Here is a 23019-nt window from a genome sequence, read left to right on the forward strand (position 1 = left end):
CTCCCTCTGGGGATGTTGCGCATGCGGCCTTTTCAAATGTGGTATCTCTCCTTGAGACTCAGTTCATCCAAGGACAGACACCGCAGAATAACGGTGACCCCCAGATGCAGGAAAGTCCTGGCAGTCTGGAGAACCCCGAGGTTCCTCGCGGCGTCAGGCCCCATGGGCATAGTGACGCACCGCGTAGTGGTAACCACAGACGCCTCCATGAAAGGGTGTGGAGCGGTCTGCGAGGGGGAATGCGTGAACGGCCGCTGGTCTGTAGCAGAGGCCGTGTCACATATAAATGTATTAGCACTGCGAACGGTCGTCCTAGCACTGCGGCACTTTCTACCCAGATTAAGTGGTCGGCATGTGTTGGTAAGGACGGACAACACTTCGGCATTGGCGTATATAAACCGCCAAGGCGGAGTGCGCTCTCCGTCATTGCACCACTGGGCGAACCGCTTGCTCCTGTGGGCAGCGGTTCACATCCGTTCCCTCAGAGCAGTTCATATTCCAGGCCACCTCAACTAAGGGGGGGACCTGTTATCGAGGGGTGACCCTCAGGCAGCAGATTGGTGTCAACACCCTCAGGTGATAGAGCAGATTTGGCTGCGTTTTTACAGGGCCCAGGTGGATCTGTTTGCCAGCAGACAGAACACCTGCTGCCCTCTCTGGTTCTCGCTAGGGGGCGACAACCCCCCACTCGGCATAGACGCGCTGAGCCAACAGTGGCCGAGCCTGCGCCTATATGCGTTTCCCCCGGTTCCGCTCCTCTAGCAGGTGCTGGGCAGGGTAGCGGACGAGGGCAGGGAATTGTTATTGATAGCCCCCCACTGGCCCAACCAGCCGTGGGTAGCGGATCTGATCAATATGTCAGTGCAACAGCCTTGGGAGCTGTCTCTTCGGAGAGACCTCCTATCACAGGCACACGGGACAGTTTGGCATCCCCATCCAGAACTGTGGCGTCTCAGGGCCTGGCACCTGAAAGGAGCAGGCTTCAGGCTTCAGGCTTGTCAGACGCGGTAGTAGCTACGATACAGAGTGCCCGAGCGGTGTCAACCCGGGCTCTGTATACGCTGAAGTGGCGCAGTTTCGAACGATGGTGCGCTGCGCGTCAGCGCGACCCCGTTAACTGCGCGCTGGGCGTCATATTAGAACTCCTACAGCAGTTGTTTGATGAGGGGAAGGCGGCTTCCACTCTCAAGGTGTACTTGGCGGCTATCTCAGCCTGCCATGCAGGCATCAATGGCATTTCCCCGGGCAGTCACCCGCTAGCGCCACGCTTTATGGCGGGGGTGAGACGGCTCAGGGTGCCTGATAGACACCTCATACCCTCATGGGATCTGCTGGTTGTGTTACGTGCTCTCACAGGGCCTCCGTTTGAGCCCCTGGAGACGGTGGACATAAAATTTGTCTCTTTAAAGACCGCGCTGTTACTGGCATTGGCGTCAGCAAAGCGCGTTGGTGACATGCAAGCCCTGTCCGTCAGCCCATCGTGCCTTTAGTTCTCGATCGCTGGGGACAAAGTGGTTATGCGACCTAATGCTGCTTACACATCTAAAGTGGTGGAAACCCCATTCTGCAATCAGGTGATTGAATTAGCAGTTTTCTCGCCTCCTCCTTTTGCGTCAGCAGAGGAGGAACGTTTGAATAAGCTTTGCCCAGTACGCGCTCTCCGCTGCTATGTAGAGCGCACTGGGGCATTCAGACAATCAGATCAGCTATTTGTGTGCTTTGGCACACGTGCAATAGGCAGACCTCTATCAAAACCGAGCCTCTCCCATTGGATAGTAGAGGCTATCTTGTTGTCTTATAAGAGTTTGTCTTTAGATCCCCCGGAGAAGTTGCATGCGCACTCTACGCGGGGGGTCTCTTCTTCCTGGGCCTTACTGAAAGGAGTCTCAGTGGAAGACATTTGTAAAGCTGCAAGCTGGAGTTCTCGCCACACTTTCATTAGATTCTATATGCTAGATGTGGCTGAACCTAGTTTTTTACAAGGTGTTCTACAGGCAGGCGATCTTTGAATCCCCTGGCCTGAGAATGATATAATGATGTATGTGTTCATTAGCGTCTACGTGTTACGTTGCGAATGAACCATTCTAGGGTTGTTTTCCGGCAGGCGAGGGATCACTGATCCCTGTCGCCTATGTATAAAGGATGTGCCCTATAATGTTCACCACCAGCTGCTGTATGAACCTCTAGGAGGGCAAAAGCAATGTGTAAAGTTGGTGTGTGTGATTGGCTGCCACTGTATTATCACGCGGGAATATATACGGTCCCATCTGTTATATCGCAGTCCAGCTGCGATAGGGAACGTCTCGGTTACTTACGTAACCTCGGTTCCCTAAGCAGGGACCAGATATAACAAAAGTTGCGTGTACAGTGTTGCCCTTGGTTCGATACTTCTACGCTCAGTTTTCTTTCCAAGGAAGATTCAATCCGCGCTCCTGAATTTATAGGCTCCTGAGGGGGCGGGCTCAGGGGGGAGTTTGGACGAATCGCAGCCTTTCAGACTAGTGTCATGTCCCATCTGTTATATCTGGTCCCTGCTTAGGGAACCAAGGTTACGTAAGTAACCGAGACGTTTCTCTTCTGTGTTGGCCTTGTCTTCAAAGGCTACAATGTCTCCTCAATGCTCCTTGCTCTGTTCTCTCACCACATGTAGAGGTTGGTGTCTCACCCGCTTCTATGAGATGTTCTTTCTCCAACACAATGTACTATACAAGTACAAGTTACATTTCAGTTATAGGAAGGTGAAACACAACGTAACATAATGGATGTTTCTGGGGGTCTAGTTCAAGGTGAGGGAGTGATAGGAAATGGAGCAGTATGGGGTCTGTAGGTAAGGGATCCGTATTTCTGCTGGGATCTGTATTAAAACCGGAAGTGAGTACTTCATTCAGTTTAATGTATGCATTTGTAATTTGCTGCTGTATGTGGTGTACTGAATAGCACTGATAAGAAGACTTTATAATTATTTACATGTGTAAAAATTAGAGCTGTGAAAAATAACGAGTTAACGTGTTATCATTAAATTACAGGATTAATGCGTTATTTTTTTTAAACGCATTTAACTCATGCGCAGAATGAGCTTCCAATAGACCCACAATTCCAACCAATCTGCACTAGCCGCCGTTTCTAATGCAGTGAGACGGCAGCTGCTATCCAAACAAACAAACAACATGGATAATTCTGATGAACCTGAGGACTTTCTGGATGGGAAATTCGTGTTCCAAAAACAAAGATGGAACATTCAATAGAACCTGATATGTACACTCTGCGGGAAGACGTTATCGTTTCACCGTAGCAAATGCGTTGGTCGGCGAGGGGAGTTCAAGTGGAATGCGCCAAACGACCCTCACTTAACAACGTAGGCCCCTGACTAAAACTGCCTGTGACAAGTTGACTAGCACTGTTGCCAAATGGATTGCAAAAAGCTGTAGACCGATTAAGATTGTTTAAGGACGAGGGGTTCACCGAAGTTTTGCGAGTGGCAACGGGGGACTCGAGCATCAAAGCACCAAAAAGACGCACAATAATGACAAAAATCCACGAGCTGTATGAAGGAAAATGACTTGGCTGCTGCGAAACATGTGGCGCTGACAGGGGATCACTGGACCTCTGTGAGTAACGATAACTACCTGGGTGTAACTGCACATCTAATCACCAACTAATGGAAGTTAAAGTCGTTTACACTAACGTGCATGAAAACAGAAGAGCGCCACTTTGCAGAGGCATGGGCAGAACAGTTCCAAACTGTTGCAAGCAATTGTGCAATTGAAGACAAAAAGACCACTAGGGCCTTAAGAGGCATTAGATTGTGTCATGGTGTGGTTAATGGTTGTTTGACAAAAAAAAGAGAATCATTTTCAACCATCCTATAAAAACAATGGCTAAGAAGCCCAAATAATTTCTGTTTGATTTAAAAAGAAAAGAAAAATGTTTTTTTCAACCATACAATGGCTAAGAAGCCGAATTCTGTTTAGGATGAAAATTATATTAATGTTCCATATGGAATAGCAAAAAGAACTGCTAAAGAACTGCTGAGTTGCAGCACCATTGTTTTGTTAAATGTATATATCCGTCTTTTGTCATAAATCTTTTTGTTCTCACAAAAATATACAGAGAAAATTGGTAAGATGTGATTAATCATGATTAATCCACAGAAACCTGTGATTCATTTTATAACATTTTTTTATTATTTCACAGCCCTAGTAAAAATGTAAAAATAGTTTTTGCACTCAAAGCACATCATCGCTAAACTCTAGGTCTAGCTAGCTTGTTAGCTATCCAGTTGCTCGCCAACTGACTAGTTTGTTACTTGCTGTTACCACAGGCTTTTCTTCTAGAATCAAATGTGCTGACATTCGCATATTTTACACAACGGGTGTGATCACTTGTCGGAATTACATACTCACTTCCGGTTTTAATACCGATCCCAGCGGAAATACGGATCCCTTACCTAGCGTAGCTATGTCAGTTATTGGACAGTGACAAACATCGGCCATTCTGTTAAACAATACGTTTAATAATGGATTAACAATCCACAACGCGAACGTTTGCCGATAACACACGCCGTCCGATAATTAACACCGTTACGATACAGGGTCTACATAGATATGAAAGGTGTGAATGGCAGCAGACAGGTAGGGTCTTTCCTGACCATTTGTGTGTTAATGAAGGTGGCATGAATGTCATACGCGGGGGAGGAATTCATGAGTTGAAAGTATATGAAAACCACAAATATTCTTCAAATACAAAATTGTATGTATGTATGGCTAACATAGCTTGGGACCAAGGAGGAGGAAAATGGAATGGTCCTTTTCCAACTTGTAAAGGTTTTCTTTGGACATTGACATTGACACTACAAGAGAGCTCTGTAACTCCATGACGGCAAACAAAATGAGTTTTCTGAACCAAATATGAATCCTACTTGGTTGATCTAAAGATTAACTTGTTTGTCAGAAAAAGTCAATCATATCAAGGTGCAAATTGCACAAGATAGATGTATTTCTTGAAATTGAGTTTATAGAGTTTATATGTTAATGCAAAAATGTGTTAGTCATGCTTTAAGTTATACATATAGTTTTGATTGAATTATGATATTTTAATTATAATTTAGGCAGGGACTAGAACGGCTGAAACTTAACTGTTTGTATTCGAATGATGGACACTTTCGCAAAACTGTCATACCCACTGTCTCACAAAAGATTTCATGTATTCTCAGAAATACAATGTGAAAAACCTGACATACCACAAGGACAAGTTACAAACACCAAATCAGTGTACAAGTGGGACGATGACCTCAGATACACCTGTGATGAAGGATACAAAGCCCGTGAAGGACGAACCAAATGCTCCAAATTAGGTTGGACTCCAAAACCAGAATGTAAAGGTGAAGAGGTCTTTGAAAGCCACACACGGACAGACGTGTTTGCTATAGAGTACTGTTTTTCTGTCTGCCAGTAGCATCTACTCACTGTTATGTTGTTACTTGTATGCTTGGTCTGCAGAGAACACATGCATGCTACCACACCAGGTTTCCACTGGAACAACAAGATTACCTGCAGGCAAAAATATTTTCAAACCTAAAGAAAGGGTTGATATTGATTGTGATGAAGGATATCGGACCTCTACATTCAAAGAGAGAGATTCTTTCCACTGTGGATTAGATGGAGAGTGGTCCTATACACCTGATTGTCAAGGTAACAAATGTGTAAAGGCCCTAACATGTTCCAACTTCACTGCCATTCATTTTGAATGTTTAAACCACAGCATAAAAATCTGCAAGTGATCACCAACTCAAATGTTCCATTTTGCTACAGAAATCTTTTGCTCTAGGCCTCTAAGCAGTGATGTGAATATTCCGTCTTGGGCCCAGAGAGCCTCATATAAATACAAGGAAACCTTACGGTATAGTTGTTATTCGAACTACAAGAGACCTGCAGAAGATGTTACGTGTCAAGTTGAAGGCTGGAAGCCCAAAACTCTTTGCAGTATGTCAATTCTGCTGTCTTTCTTTCTTTGTGTTTTGTCCATAGAAAGTCAAATGGCATATTTATCTCTGATAATTACAGTGAAGACAGTGAGGGCTTTCAAATGGGAGCTTTTTACATGGAGGGTCAGATGTAACCATAAGACTCATAGCCCATTGGAATCTTGTTTATACAACAAATACATAATTTGAACCTGATCCATTGGCCCAGGCTCACAGTTACTGCACCTGTATTTCAGAGATCACACGTGCTGAAATAATTTGTGACTCCCAGTCAGTGTACAAAAATGGTGGCCTAATTTATTATCACTGTGAGCTTGATTACAAGCCTGATCACAAGCCCTCTCAAAATGTGGACTCTGAATGTTTGTGCATCCAGTTGATGCATCTCCATGTAATGTAATAGAAAAATGTGTCTTTGCTTTCAGTCAGAAAAGAAGATTGTTTCCAACCTGTCATTAAAAATGGGTTCATAAAACCTAACAAGGATTACGTGCCTAACAAGGATACCGTGGTGTTTTCATGCAAGAGTGGTTTCAAATTGAATCCTGAGGGATTGGAGCAGGAAAGCACCTGTTTTAAAGGCTCATGGTCTTCCACACCTAAGTGTATTGGTGAGTGTGTGTGTGTGTTTTGGGATAGGGGTTTGTTAGGGGGTTGCTAAAATAGTACGGAAGATAGATGAGGTAACTAGCTGTGGTAAGTAGTACAAATTTGCAAATTAATAGAAAACTGTTATTTTTCTCAACTGCCAGTCTTCCACAGCTTACCAGGCACATGGCAACTTTAAAACAATAATCTCGCAGGCAGGGCCGTAACCAGGGTTTGAAGATCAGTGCGGTCCAGGGGGGCTGGGCAGGTTTGGGGAAGGGGTTAAGAATTTTCTTTTAAACTACGTATAAACCCACTGTTACTGTTTGCCTAGTAGGCTATTTCACTTGAGATTTAAATAATTTGGTTGGGTGTGTGGGGTGTGTAAGATACATGGACAATACATTCCATATCGGTAACTGAGCAATATAGTAACGCTAATGTCACGGCCCGAAAAGTTACAGGTCGGCGTACTCCCCCAGGCTCACAAACCACAAGAAGCTTGGCAACAATCAACTTTTTATTATAAATAATTCACAGCTCATAAAACCGGCAATCACAGCACTCACCGCTATAGGTCTCCTGGCACTAACAGAGCCCCATGGATGGGGAGGAGACAGACACAGACAGCAGGTAAATAAGTTACTACAAAAATAGATCTCAGGTAATAAATAGGAAACTCAGGTGAATAAATATAAGGCATACACAAGCCCACACCAAATTCATCACACACACAGCAATACACTCATTTAAATGACAGTAAAACAGTTTGCACTCCAGTGTCTAAAACCACACCACTCAGGTCACACTGCGTCACTACGCCTCGTCAGCTCACCCACTGTTCTCCTGTTCAGCGCTACGTTGCAGCCGGGTCCGTGATGCCCAACAGACAAGACAGACAAACATTCAAGGTAAACAGTCCACTGGCCGGCCTCTCCCGAGCCGACCAGAATAATAAAATAAATAATCCCACACGCTCTGGCAGCCACCACGCAGAGGACGTCACGTCAGCTTGCGGAAATCCTGTGAGCCCAATGCTGGAGTGGATCCTCCTCCGCACGGTCCGGATGTTAAGCAGGCACCGCCCCAGACAATCGCGTAGTCCACTGCCTCTTCTGCTCTTGCTTGCGTTGCCTCACGGGCCGGTGATCACAAGACCAGCTGTGAATGCACACTGATCAGCTACCTGTCGCATACACCGCACCATTACACGCAATGGGTAGGTGGTGAAAATATCACTTCCCTTCAAGGGATACTTATCGTGCGTTGAGGCTGGGTTCTCTGCGTTCTCCTTGTAGTCGCGCCGCTGCAATCCTGCAGGTGTATTCCCAGTGGAAATGCCGGTGGCCTTCTGCCTCCCGCCTCCCGTCTTCCGTATCCCGTCTCCTTTCCGTGCACTGAGTCCTGTTGGCATGAACGCATCCCCACCTCAAGTAGCGCTCGCCAGGTGGAGACAATCAATGAAATTACTAATGCCTGCACGCTTTCCCCTTCACCCACAGGTGTCCATGATCAATGTCAATTACCGTGCAAGCATTGCATTAGCCCCCAATCATTGTTAATCATTGATAAAACACGCAGCACACAGTATATCACTTTACACACGTCATTTTCGCATATCACTTTACGTCATTTTCATCCAACCCATATAGACGTTACACGACATTTCCCCCCCCTTTAACTATGGTCGTCCCGACCATTATACCTGATACCTTACTGGCGGCCGCCCCAAGTTGCTCCTCTCGGAACGACGTGGGCCAGGATACAGGGGGCGCGCCACACCTCCACTTTTCCTCCCCCCCCCTTTAACCATGGTCGTCCCGACCATTATACCTCGTCACTGTACCTTACTGGCGGCCGCCCCAAGTTGCTCCTCTCGGACCGACGTGGGCCAGGATCCAGGGGGTGCGCCACACCTCCACCCTGCTGGCTCTCGGATGGAGAGTGAATGCCACTCGCTCCCCCTGGGTCCAGTCCCACTGGCTCTCGGGGTGGACCTGGGTGCACAGGGACCTGATTAAATGCAAGCGGCCAATAACCAGCATTACCTGCCTCAGGGGTATAACGCTTGGGGCCTCCACCCTCCGCTCCCTGCGCTTCGGGTCCCGCCATCCATACATCAGGGCAGGGGCGCAGGTTGTTTCTGTGGATGGTCCGGGTGGGCCCTCCCCGCCCCTCAGGCCGGATCACGTAGACAGGCTGGTGCGGGGCAGTTTGCGATACAACAACAAAAGGCTGGGGGACCCAGTATGGGGCAAGCTTACCCCGGTTCCTCCTCCGGAAGTTTCGGAGAAGAACTCTTTCTCCAGGCAGCAGTGGAAGTGCCCTCGCCCGACGATTGTAGCGGCCTTGGTCCCACCCCTGCCTCTGTTGGGTCCTTCGTCGCACCTGCTCGTAGGCCTCAGTCAACCGCTGGTGGTGCCGCTGGACCCATCCATCTACCGTTCCTCGGTCCTGGGGCAAAGCAACATCCAGGCGCACATCTACCGGCATGCGAGCGTGCCGCCCAAACACAACATAGAAAGGAGCAAGACCGGTGCTGCTGTGAGGGGTATTATTATAGGCCTGTACTAGGGCTGGCAGCCACTCACTCCACCGATCCTGCTCAGCCCACCCCAAGGTGTTCAGCAGGGACAGGAGGGTTTGATTGAACCTTTCGCAGGCGCCATTTCCCTGTGGATGATAAGGGGTTGTCCTACTCTTGGTACAGCCGTACAGACAACACAATTGCCTCACCACTTCCGACTCGAAGGCCGCCCCCCGATCGGTCAAGATGCATTCAGGGCAGCCCAGGGGCTGTATCCAGTGGGACCACAAGGCTTTCACTGTCGTCTTGGCCGTCTGGTCACGGGTAGGGACAGCCACCGCATATCTGGAAAACAGGTCAGTCATTACCAGTATACACGGATAAGTATCGTGTTCTCTTCCCAGCGACAGATAATCTAAGGAGACCATCTCAAAGGGGTACTGGCAGACAATTGGCTGGAGGGGTGCTCGCACATCTGGCCCAGACCGACCCAAGATGCACTCCTGGCATCCCAGGGACCAGTTTTGGGAGTCTTGACCCATGCCGAGCCAGTAGACCCGCTCCTTCAGGGCATCCATGAGTCTCGTCCCACGTGCATGCCCCAGGGCCTGATGGTATTCAGCCCAGACCTCCTTCTGATAGGCGGTGGGGACGACAATGGTTGCTGGGACTGCCCCGAACTGGCCCCCAGGGCCACACCGCATAAGCTTGCCCTCTTCGACAGTCAGCCGTTCCCAATCTTTCAGCAAGCTTCTTCCCTTGAGAGAGAGTGCTTGCTGCTCATCAGTGGAGGGCCTCTCCCTTCGCAGCTTCCAGCCTAGCAGCAATGCGAGGTCCCGATCCTGACTTTGACGTTGGCCCCAACTCACATCCTCCTGGTTCACTGGATCGGTCGAGCTCCCCTGCGCCTCTTGCTCAGCTGAGACATGTACGGCTGCCACCGTCACCTCTTCTGGCATCCTGGAGAGGGCATCTGCATTCTGATTGCTGGTCCCTGGCCTGTAATGGATGGTAAAGTCATAATTCGCCAGCTGGGCCGCCCACCTTTGTTCCGTGGCGCCCAGATTTGCCGTCTGGAGGTGTACAAGGGGCCGGTTGTCCGTAAAGACGTGGAACTTTACTCCCCACAAGTAGTCCTTAAACTTGTCAATGATGGCCCACTTCAAGCCCAAGAATTCCAACTTGAAAGAGCTGTAGTTCTGGTCATTGCGTTCCCCCGGATGTAAGCTCCTGCTGGCATAAGCAATTACGCGCTCTTTGTCCCCTTGTACTTGGGCCAGCACCGCTCCGAGCCCATGCAAACTGGCGTCAGTGTACAGGCGAAAGGGCAGACCAAAATCGGCAAATGCCAAAATAGGTGCTTGTAACAGCTCCTGCTTCAGCGCCTGGAAAGATGCCTCACACTCTGGAGTCCACGTCACCCGGGCAGTCTTTGCCCCCCCCTGTCCCCTGCAGCAAGCCATGCAACGGGGCAGCTACTTTAGCAAACTTGGGCATAAACCGGCGGTAGTAACCGACAAACCCCAAGAACGAGCGCACCTCCCGTACAGTAGTCGGAGTGGGCCAGTTCCGTACAGCCGCAATTTTCTCAGGATCTGTGGCCACTCCCTGTTGGCTAACCACATGCCCCAGGTACCGGACAGACCTCTGGAACAGCCGGCATTTCTGGGGGTTTAGTTTTAGCCCGTGCCCCTGTAGCTTCTGAAACACTTGCTCCAAGTGTTTGAGGTGGAGGTCAAAGTCCGCTGAGTAGACGATCACGTCATCCAAATAGATGAGGAGGTAGTCGTGGACTTGGCCACCCAGACACCGCTGCATGAGGCGCTGGAAGGTTGCCGGGGCATTGCACAGGCCAAACGGCATCCGCTCAAATTCGTAGAGGCCCATGGGTGTGGTAAAGGCCGTCTTCTCCTTATCCCTTGGATCCATTTCGACCTGCCAATACCCACTGGCCATATCCAAGGTGGAGTACCAAGCCGCCTGCCGCAGACTGGTCAATGACTCCTCAATACGCGGGAGTGGGAAGGAGTCTTTGTGTGTCACAGCGTTCAGCTTGCGGTAGTCCACACAAAACCGCCAGGATCCATCTTTTTTCTTGACGAGGACCACTGGCGCTGCCCAGGGGCTGGAGCTCTCCTTAACCACCCCACTGTCCAGCATCCCTTGTAGGAGGGTCCGGAGCTCTGGATACAAGCTGGGTGACACCGGCCGGTACCGCTCACGTATGGGGGGGGGCACTCCCCGTGGGAATCTGATGAAGGACTGCTGTAGTCCGGCCATAATCGTCTTCGTGTTCTGCAAACACCCCAGACCACCTCTTTAGTAGGTCATCAACTCTGGCCTGTTGCTGAGTAGTGAGCCCCTCACCCTGGAACGACAATGGCCAGGGGTCATCCTTAGGGCCAGCACTCACCGCACAGACGTCGACCTCCACTTCATCATCCCCTGTCCTCCTCAGGACTAGTTCACTTTGGGCTTGTATGTCCTGAGGGTCCACACATGTCACTTTGGCCAGTGGTCGTCGTGGGGGCAACTCCACCGAGTAGGGGTGGGGGTTGCAGACTCGTAGTGGGACCCGCCCTGCCCTCATCTGTAGTACCGCTCGGGCCACGAGCCACTCATGTCCATTGTCTTGGTAGTCTTCCACCATCACCTGTCGGTCCGGCCCACCTGCTGCTTGCTGAACTTGAGCCCACACCAGTGTCTCCGACTGGGGGTCCAGCGTCACGGCCGCTTGAAGACGGGCTGTCGCTTGGAACTCTTCTCTGGTCCCCTCTAGCTGAACCCGGCGGCAGGTGGTAAATGCCTGTTGCCAGACAGCCCCTGCCTGCTTGGGGATGCTCGCCTTGAACACGGCCCAACCAGAATGGGCCCTCTGAAACAAAGCTTCCCAACACTGATTAATTACATTCATCCCTAATATTGCATGAGAAGGGGGCATAAATCTATCTTCGACAATTAAGACTCCCTTAGAGGGCACTGAGACTCCACCCACCTCAAAGTCTAAGAGGACATATCCAACATAAGGCAGCTGTAGGCCATTCGCTGCCCGTAGTGAGAGCCAGGAGATCTCGCTCGCCCCCATCACTGGTTCGTCCTGGAATAAGGCCTTGCTGAACAGCGTCACCTGCGAACCAGTGTACAAGATGCATGGGATAAGTCGCCCCTGCACCATCACCTCTACCACGGGGCAGTCTCCGACCAGTGCGGGCTTCTTAGGAACTTCAGTCTGAGTTCCCTCCTCAGCCACCCGCCCGACGGTGGCCGAGGGGGTCAAAAATCCTGGGGGCAGTTCCTCCGCATGTGGCCAGCTCTACCACATTGGAGGCAGATTGGTCGCCCCTGCTCGTCCCATTGTAGACCCCTGTCTGTTCGCCTCTGCCGCCGCTGCTGGTTGGGGTCAGTGTAGCTCGACACACGGGGGGTAACATCCCGGGGTTGTGAAAGGGTTGGCTCCCTCCGTGTCCTCATCTCACTCAGCAGGTCGTCTTTCATTGATGACAGTTGAGAGCCCATCTCTTTTACAATCTCTGCTCGCAAGGAATCTCGCATCTCCTTCCAGTCAGTTAATGGCCTTTCTTGGGGTGGTGGGCGTGTCATCACTGGTGCAGCATATGCATGGCATGCACCCGGCTCCTCCAGTGGGGTGCGGTGCTCTCGTTCTACGGCCTTAGCTTCTTTGTAGATGTTTTCAAACGTCAATCCCGACTCTCTCTGTAGTAGTCTCTGGATTTCTGTTTGGACAGGTCCTGGCCGTAATCCGAGCACCAGCTGGGACTTCAGCATCTCCGCGTCTGATTGCGCCGCTCCCGGTTCCTTGGCTCTCCACCTGGACAGACACTCACGAAGACGGAGAACGAAAAGCCCCACCCTCTCATCAGCTTGCTGTCTACACGTAAAGAAATGTGTGCGTAGCTGGGCCAAGGAAATGTTTTCCCCATACAATTTCTCCAAGGCAGTCAAAACTAACTCTGCTGTGTTTTTTTCTGCTGAGGCTAAAAGTACAATTTCTCGCCGTGCCTCCCCTTGCAAAGCATTAAGCACAAAATCCACTCTTTGTTCGTCGTTTAGCTGTTGGGCCCGTAAGAATGTCTCAACCTGACTACGCCATTCACTAAAAGGCTGTTGCCCTTGGCCACCACTAAATTTTGGCACCCAGGAGCCACCGAGAAACCAGGGTAACATAAGTGTGTTACCTGCACCCACCAGTGGTGGTGCTGCTGTGTCACCTTCCATGCCTGTGAGCGTGAGGGAGCCTGCCCGACTACGCCAAAAATGTCACGGCCCGAAAAGTTACAGGTCGGCGTACTCCCCCAGGCTCACAAACCACAAGAAGCTTGGCAACAATCAACTTTTTATTATAAATAATTCACAGCTCATAAAACCGGCAATCACAGCACCCACCGCTATAGGTCTACTGGCACTAACAGAGCCCCATGGATAGAGACAGACACAGACCGCAGGTAAATAAGTTACTACAAAAATAGATCTCAGGTAATAAATAGGATACTCAGGTGAATAAATATAAGGCATACACAAGCCCACACCAAATTCATCACACACACAGCAATACACTCATTTAAATGACAGTAAAACAGTTTGCGCTCCAGTGTCTAAAACCACACCACTCAGGTCACACTGCGTCACTACGCCTCGTCAGCTCACCCACTGTTCTCCTGTTCAGCGCTACGTTGCAGCCGGGTCCGTGATGCCCAACAGACAAGACAGACAAACATGCAAGGTAAACAGTCCACTGGCCGGCCTCTCCCGAGCCGACCAGAATAATAAAATAAATAATCCCACACGCTCTGGCAGCCACCACGCAGAGGACGTCACGTCAGCTTGCGGAAATCCTGTGAGCCCAATGCTGGAGTGGATCCTCCTCCGCACGGTCCGGATGTTAAGCAGGCACCGCCCCCGACAATCGCGTAGTCCACTGCCTCTTCTGCTCTTGCTTGCGTTGCCTCACGGGCCGGTGATCACAAGACCAGCTGTGAATGCACACTGATCAGCTACCTGTCGCATACACCGCACCATTACACGCAATGGGTAGGTGGTGAAAATATCACTTCCCTTCAAGGGATACTTATCGTGCGTTGAGGCTAGTTCTCTGCGTTCTCCTTGTAGTCGCGCCGCTGCTCCTGCAGGTGTATTCCCAGTGGAAATGCCGGTGACCTTCCGCCTTCCGCCTCCCGCCTCCCGCCTCCCGCCTCCCGCCTCCTTTCCGTGCACCGAGTCCTCGTTGGCATGAACACATCCCCACCTCAAGTAGCGCTCGCCAGGTGGAGACAATCAATGAAATGACTAATGCCTGCACGCTTTCCCCTTCACCCACAGGTGTCCATGATCAATGTCAATTACCGTGCAAGCATTGCATTAGCCCCCAATCATTGTTAATCATTGATATAACACGCAGCACACAGTATATCACTTTACACACGTCATTTTCGCATATCACTTTACGTAATTTTCATCCAACCCATATAGACGTTACACGACACTAACACAGCAATTAAATTGCTTACCTTCAGTAAAATTAATAAAATGTGTCTAAAAATTGTACTCCATGAAACCTTTTCGGTAGAATACTGCAGAGTAACTTTGAAACTACAAGAGTCATTAGCCTAACATAGATGAAATGGTTTTTGTGTGTTGGGGTTTGTTGTGCATTTCTTTCTGTGGTTTTGTGATTTGAGCATAGAGTTCGGAGTAGGTGAGTTTCCCCATATGAAGGATTTTATGAGCATGATGAATTAGGTAGAAAGCAATTTTCTCTTTTCATGTTTTTCATCGTCATTTCCAGCTGAAGATCAATGTACTGCCCCACGTGCTGCTGATAATGTCATGTATCCACATCTGGAGGAAACCTATTCAGATGGACAGTTTCAAGAGTTTCAATGTGAACCTGGTTACACATCAGATTCTGGAAGAATTAAGTGTGACAATGGACAATGGGAGAAACCAGATTGCAAACGTAATTTGTTTCTTTCAGTAAGATTGTATATTGATTTAATTGTGACGTCACTTTTCTGTTGGTCATCAGTGGTCAATCTGCCTCTTAGATGAAAAGTTGTTGTTTCCCCAACCAGGAGAAAATGGTACGTGTAATGCTCCACCAGATGTTGAAAATGGAATCATTTTCTCTTCAAAAGAAAAGATCTATAGAAATAATGCTACAGTGACGTATACATGTCATCAATTTTATAAAATTGATGTCAAAGATTCGATTACCTGCAATTCAGGAAATTGGACTGATCCCCCGACATGCATTGGTAAGTATTAAGCTCAATTTCCACATTTCCAGGTCTTACATATCGGCTTTTATCTTTGTAAACCCGCAATTATGAAATACTTAAGTCTTTATATAAAAAAATATATAAAACGAATTTCCTTTTGTCCACACAGAAGGAGGGTGGGTACAGAGGATCAGCATCCCAATGCATACGTGTAAAAAGGGGGAAATTCCACCCTCCTTCTCCTTTGTCATTCTCTGCATACCTTGAATTGTGTTAAATGTCCTGATCTTTTACTAAATGTTTATTTTCAATTTTACATTTTGGTTTTGCATGCGTTGGTATTTCCTTCAGAAAATGCAAAACTAGTTTTTTCTTGTTGTCTTGTTTTTTGGTTTAAAAAAAATGACAATGTTGATAGCCCATAACAGGCTATGTTACATTATGCAAATTTTCACACGGGACAAAATGTTAATATTAGTATGAATTAAATATATCACTGATAGCGATAGTTTTAAGCTATATTACCTGGCTCATGAATTGAATGGGCTGTAATTTGAAGCACAAGGTGTAGCGAGTGGTGTTGTGACAGACAGCAGAACTCAATTGCACGACTCAAGAGACAGGGGTAAGGAACAAGCAATAGCTTTTACTGGCAGATTTCGGTACACATGTAGACATTCCAGAGAACAGGCAAACAATTCCGACAAGGCGAGGGCGAAGACGGGGTTCGGTACACAGGTAATTCGTACGGAGATCAGGCAAACACATCCGACATGGAGTAGGCGAAGACGGGGTTCGGTAACGGATAATCAGTCCAGAGATCAAGCAAAGTAATTTGATAGGGAGGAGGCAAAAGCATGGTCATAAACAAAGCAGAGGTCAAAACACTAAATCAAGTTAATCTCTAGGAAAATCGCTGGACCATTAGACCACGGAGGAAACTAAGATGAACTGGCAACGAGACACAGGAACACACAAACTAAATACACTAGGTGATGAGGAACAGGTGCAAACAATCAAGGCGGGGCTTGAGGTTTTCTGAAACAAGAGGAGAGATGAGTATACAAACAAAACACAGAACTGAAGAATATATGATGAAATAAAGAAAGCATAACTTAGGAGGCAGGACAGGACTTAACACAAGGTGTGTGGGCCACAGCATATGACATACAAATGGAGGGATTGAGCAGAATTTCACTAACCCAACATCTTTGTAAATCAATATGAAGTTGTCATTGGGTCATAAGAGACCAATTCAATCAGCAATAGGAATTCTTATGTGCTCTGATGAGTAGCACCTGTCACTTGTTCAAGTGTGAGAAATTACAAAGCATGTTATGGAAATGTGTTAATTGCCATTGTTAGTCATAATTGTGGATAATCTTGTGCTATTGCCTTCTTGCTTCTTTGGCTTCTGCCATTGTCCTTGCCGGAATCCATATCCTTCATCATGAAAACTATTAATAACTTACCATTCAATTTAATGTTTGATATTTGTATGTCATGGTTCTCTGTATTCTATGCAGAGCGTGACATGTGTGATAAGCCTGAGGGGGGAAATATGGTATTACATCCTGATATTGAAGAGTACATAAATGGATCCATTGTGAGGTACACATGCAAGGACCCATTCACTGGAAAACCAGGAGAGGAAATAACATGTGTGAATGGCAGGTGGACTGATAAAGTAAGCTGCACATGTAAGTATTCAATAGTTCAGAAATTGTGATCTTTGTAAGTGCATTGATTGCAAAACATTTTGGCTTGTGGGTGTGTCTTTGGGATGATGTCTTTATGGAAATAGGAGAAAAAATTAAGAAGGGTTAAAAACTGGTGAAGAGAATGACACTCACCCTAGATTTTGCGATTTAGGCATTTTTCACATCGTTCAAAAACAAAAACTCAAATGAATCAAGTGAATTGGATATATCGCCCAGCCCTACGGTACGAGCCAAAGATGGACCTAATTACATACAGAATTCCAAGAGGATAGCTCTTGGAAATCTGAAACAGTTGATAAGCCAGTCATCATCATGGAACAAAAAAAAAAACAGCACTACACAAAGTTTGCACATGAGTCCCCTGGAGATGACAACAATGGGCCTCATTCTCGAACATTTTCAAGTTTCTTCTGAAATGTTTCTTACGGACTTCGGAAAACCAACGTAAGAAAAAGATCTCCACCAGATTCACGAACGCCTGAAAATGTGTTCTCAGCTGTGCTCCCCCGAATGAGGTTTCTTAAATTGAAAGCATGTTCTCGTGCACCTGGATTTGCATACATACACTCCCCGCCAGGACCTTATAAGGGCACGCAACCGTAGTGACGTGTGCAGTCGGAATCGACCGAATCCACGCGAAAGCATCTCCAAAGCGAGTCATGTCAAAGCGGAAAGTGGGCACCGGTCGAGTAAACGCAGATCTAACTTCACCGGTGCAGAGGTAGAGGTACTGTTGCAGGATGTAGATGTGTCCATTCTATTCCACTATGGCTATATCAACGCAATTGAGTTTAGTGCTTGTTTATTTATTCACTTACATTTGTAGTGTTCGTGTCGTGTAGTTCTTTTATTTATTTTATGACATCACAATGCCTCGTAGAATCATGACTATAAATGTGAAACGTAATTGTTAATTATACAAATATTCTCGTATTTATTATTATTATAATTATTTAAATCAGAGGATGTCTGTAGAGTTGATGTTAGGTGAAAGTTCACCCTTGTTACCTCAGGACTCTGGAGTTGCATATAAGTATATTTATCAGACAAACAACAATTGCAATCGGGCTCACTCCCAGCACAAGGCTGAAAGTGAAGCCCTGATAAACACATCGCACAAGGTTTATATAGACGAAGTTTAGTTTTCAGCAGGGATAACCACGTGGTGGATCTCTGACGTCCGAGGCTCCCTATATTGCAAGGATGGCAGTTTTGCACAAGGTCGGAAGAAGCTTATCACCTCTGGTCTAAACATGCTCTTGTACATATGCAGACTAAGTGGCACCTAATAATCTAAGTTACAGACACGCAGAAACATAGAAAAGCCATGTTCCTGCTTACATAAGTACATGATTCATAAAGGGTAATTAATAATACAAAGCACTTGATTATTATATTCTTAAGTCATTAACAGTGTTTGGAAATTATCTCCATCAATCCCTCCTTTTATCCGTTTCAATGGATAATTGAAAATCACAATCAAAATCACAATGGAAATCACTTCATCTTTCCTGTTAAACTCTGGCATTTTTTTGTCAATTTCCGCCTAAAATTGCATACCCAAATTCCAAGGCCTACTTTTTTATATTTGGCAGAGGTTGATGGAAAATTTCAATTTGATGTTACAGAGAACCCCTCAAGCTATGATAAAATACTATTAGAGTACCATATATGCTATCTAAAATTTTAAAAAGATGTTGATAACCTTCCCAAAATGTAGGCGTTCCCTAATATTTTTTTCTTTTAGATCTAGATTACCGTGGATGTAAGTGGGAAGTTGAATTGGAATTGGCAGTTTTGTCATATAATTGTGTGCCTACAAGGGTATGCCATCACCTGAAAAAATGTGGAACTCAAATCTCATCCCAATCAAAAGTTATTCAAGTTAGAAGAGAACTAGTCGATGACCTCTCCTAAGTGCCCAAAACGTCTCGAAAATGTAAAATGCCAACTACACAAGGCTTGAAGTACCATATTCACTGTTTGTGATGTATTTACACCCCAGACAGTCACTAGATGAATATCAGACATGATATATAGTATAATACATTATTTTTATTGTATCAATTCTGTTGTTATATTATATTTGTTCTTCTATGTGTGTATGTAATTAGTGTAATATGTATGTGTTGAATCAGCTTTTGTAATAGTGTTCCAAACCATTCATGCCATTAGAGCTTCTTTGAACTATAGTAACATTACCATTTCATACATAGTACTGAGTAAGAGGCAAGGCGCAGAAGTTTTCTTTTGTTTTGATTCACACAAATATATTTATTGTTCAGTGTTATGTCCCCCAACATGCCAGTCCCTATAACAGTTCCGCGATGGCACCTGGCACAAAGGCACATCACATTTTGTGCAGTATATTGGGGTTTTATTCAGTAGGCCCTTCTTTTTGCAAAGTGCACATTTTTTTCTTCCGATAGTAGAATCATTACCATAGAAGACAGGCAAGCACATGACTTCTTTACGAGGCTGGGTGGATGAACCTGCTTCATGTTCAGGTTCAGGTTTGTCAGGCTGCATTGAAGGTTTTGCAAGGTCTCTCAACTCAAGCTGCAGAGTTTCTCTAAAGAGCTTTTGTGTTAAACTTTTCTGCAGATGCAACTTCGATAGTTCTTGGTGCAAAATGAAACTGTTAACAATGGCGATATCAATAAAATGAAAAAAGAAGGTCTTGTACCATTTCCTCGTTTTATGAAGTACTTTGTAGTACCCTATCAGTGCGTCAGATAGGTCTACACCCCCCATGGACTGATTGTACTCTTTCACTACAGCAGGAATGGGTACCAAGTGTCTTCTCCATACCCCTTCTTTGTTTTTCACCCTCCGATGGACCTTGTCACCACCATATGCCTGGTGAATTGTGGAACAAAGGTTGACCTCTCTGGTGTCTTTCCATTTTACAAAGAGTAGATGGTCACGCCTGTACCAGCAGATGGTGCCTCTGTCAGCTTTTCGGGGAAGATCATTATTGGTTGTCTTGGGGTATCCTACTCTATTGGTCCGAATAGTGCCGCAAGCAGCTGTATGTTCTCTCCACAGTGAGGTGAAAAGAACTGGGCTCGTATAAAAATTGTCCATACACATTTTGTAGCCACGGCCAAGGAAAGAAAAATCCATCAGTTCCATGACAGAGTCATAGCTAAGGCCTTTTCCACTGGCCATGGTATTCTTACCCTCATACACAAAAAAATTCCAAGTATAGCCATTTGAAGCATCCGCCAGAACAAATAATTTGTAGCCCCATTTGTTGGGTTTGTCCTTCATATATTGTTTCAGGCCACTCCGTGCTTTAGATGCTACCATCCTCTCATCAATTGAAATTTCCCTTCTGGGGTGGAAAAAAGTGCGACATGAAGCTACCATGTCTGTGTAGAGGGGTTTTATTTTGTACAGCTTGTCATGGGGTTGGGTTCCCTTTTTTTTGTTATTTTCTTCATCACCTTCAGGATCACATAAATGAAGACACCAGGAGATGGCAAAAAATCTTGCTTTGGACATTACTGACCGTGGGAAGCCAAGCCTGTACCCCTGTTTCTGGGACCAGTAATCAGCCAGTGTCTTCAGGTTGACTAGGCCCATGTGGATGATGAGTGCCACAAAGGCATAGAACTCAGTGACTGTGAGAGGTGTCCAGGCGAATTTAGCTCCTGCTTTCTTCCTCTTCGCAGCATACCTGTTTGTGTTGTCCACAATTGAGGTGACCACAGATATGCTAAAAAACAACTGAAAAAGCTGGAGTGGGGAATAGGTTGCTGTTGATATTAGCTGGGGTCCTGGTGCCCTCTTTGGTTGGAAAGAAGGGAGATGAGGTTGTTCATCTTCATCACTGACATTATGCCACTTGTCCTCATCTTCCCCCACATAGAGCTGAGTTGGAGCACTGGCTCTCTTTTTGGCTACTTATTGTGTCTTGGGAGCTTTTCCTTTTCCCTTCTTAGCTGCAGTTGCTGCAGTGGTTGAGGAGCCAGCAGCTGTTGAAGAGCAAGGGTGGGTGGGGGATGTGTGACAACGTTTTTTTGTTGGTGGAGAGGGTTCCTCTCCTGAGTCTGGGTCAGCCCTAAGTGACAACAATAACAATATAGCTGTCACTTCATAGAAGATACCATGAAATGAAGATAATAACTAATTTGCTACTGGGTTAGCTTGAGTTATAAGCAATCCATCCTATTTATTTTCTAAATGTGTCAATGAACAGATTTTTTCTTTACTATAATTCAAAGTACAAACACTAAAAGATAGTAATCTATCATAGCACAATAAAATTGACATTTCTACATACCTGTCAAGAATAAGGTCCTCTCCATTCATAATGCCTCTTCCTCTTCTGAGTCGTGACTATCCTCACTTTCTGATTCAATCAGACTCTCAATGTCTATATTCTCATCATCCAGACGTTGAATCTCTTCCAATACTGCTTTTTCCCCATAAAAACAATCCTTTTTTAGCTGTTTCTCAGTTTTCTTCGTAAAAGCCATGGCGATGCTGAAAAGACGTGTCTCGTACTATTGTAAATTTCGCTATAGAACTGTCAAATCCTTGAGCGGCTCACCGGTATAAAAAACGCACGTGAATTACTGTTTACCTCCCACCTTCTCTGTTACCTTTACATCTAATTGGTGTGAAGTCATGATTGACACATGCATGGACCAGTCAGGGAAAGTATTAGTATATACGTTTTTTACGTAGTTTACCATAGCAACTGCAAAAGAGTCTTGGGTGCATACTCGCACGACTTCGTTGTGTCAGACTGACAGGCCAGTCAACCTATGATATTGGTTATAAGTTGACGGTTATCGTGATAAGCGAGGGGTCATTGAAGAGCTTAGATGATGGCCTTTTCAACCATAGATGTGTATACTAGGCAACAACTGGTTTATCGTTAGAAATTATATAATCATCCCAACTTTAGAAATTCGGTTCCTCCTAAATTAAAATGCAAAGTTGAACAGATACGAGGCTTCGGCCCACCACCTATACTGTGTGTCTATGTTTTCAAACGTGTACAACACAAGACTTACCGTCAACCGGAAGTAGTTCCCATTTCATCTTCGATGTACCTGTACTCTTTTTCGTTGTGTGGGTTTATCATGGAAATTATGAATAAAAACGTGGATTTGTGTGGATAACTATGGTCTTGTTTAACAGTTTATACTTTAGGGTAAGTGATTTTACCGTTTATTCCCACCAAACTCATTTGACTGCAGATAAAGATACATCACGCTATAAACTTTGAAAACTGACGAAATATGATTTTTTTTTTTTTTTAAGCTACTTGTGTCCACGTTTAGTCGAGTTAGGTTCGTTTTACATAATTTTGACATGCACGATCGTAAAGCCAGTGGTCTTGTCGTTCTTTTGACATATAGTTTGTTTACTTTAGCGAACTTTGATATTACTTAAAAGTAGGGCTGTCAGCGTTAACGCGTTAATCTATGCGATTAATGCGGCCGCGATTAACGCGATAAAATATTTTAACGCAATTAACGCAACTTTAAAAAAAAAATTATAATAATATTTATTTATTTATTTATTTTTTTAAATGCCTTTATTTGGATAGGACATGAAGTTATGACAGGAAGCGAGGCGGAGATAAGGTGGGGAGAGAATTGGGAATTACATCAGGCCAGACTTGGCCTGCCATTTTATGGGAGCGATGAGGGACAGGTGGGGCTTGAATAGCCCCCCTTGTTCAAAGTGGGGAAAGACAGAAAAAGTTTGAGAACCACTGTGGTAGTTGAAGATGGAGAGAGCTGAGGGATTGTTGGGCGGAAAGTCTCTGTTCAAGAGCCAAAATGACGGAACAATCGACAAAACTAAAGTTGTATGTAGCATTTGTCAAGCTGAATTTAGCTATCACAGAAGCAGCTCGTCTTGAAGTTATCACCTTAATGCAAAGCACCTGACAGAAAGCAGTACCAGGTTAGATGATCGCCAACCCACACTCCATGACTTCTC

The 23019-nt window shown here is 46.1% G+C and overlaps 1 protein-coding gene across 3 annotated transcripts in view; it reads left to right on the forward strand.

Annotated features, from left to right (window-relative positions):
• The window catches only part of LOC105910689 (coagulation factor XIII B chain-like), a 56047-nt gene that overhangs the window by 21102 nt on the left and 11926 nt on the right, over positions 1-23019 (forward strand). Inside the window, exons 12-18 of one of the 3 annotated variants that reach the window (XM_031575458.2) lie at positions 5213-5380; positions 5499-5690; positions 5811-5981; positions 6409-6594; positions 14902-15072; positions 15188-15370; positions 16861-17034. In XM_031575458.2, coding sequence (XP_031431318.1) covers positions 5213-5380; positions 5499-5690; positions 5811-5981; positions 6409-6594; positions 14902-15072; positions 15188-15370; positions 16861-17034 — 1245 coding nt within the window. Of the gene's footprint in view, positions 1-5212; positions 5381-5498; positions 5691-5810; positions 5982-6408; positions 6595-14901; positions 15073-15187; positions 15371-16242; positions 16818-16860; positions 17035-23019 lie in introns of those variants that run through there. The other 2 variants (XM_031575459.2, XM_042708859.1) reach the window with 2 other exon arrangements.

This window comes from Clupea harengus, chromosome 10, assembly GCF_900700415.2.
Source record: "Clupea harengus chromosome 10, Ch_v2.0.2, whole genome shotgun sequence".
Taxonomy (NCBI): domain Eukaryota; kingdom Metazoa; phylum Chordata; class Actinopteri; order Clupeiformes; family Clupeidae; genus Clupea; species Clupea harengus.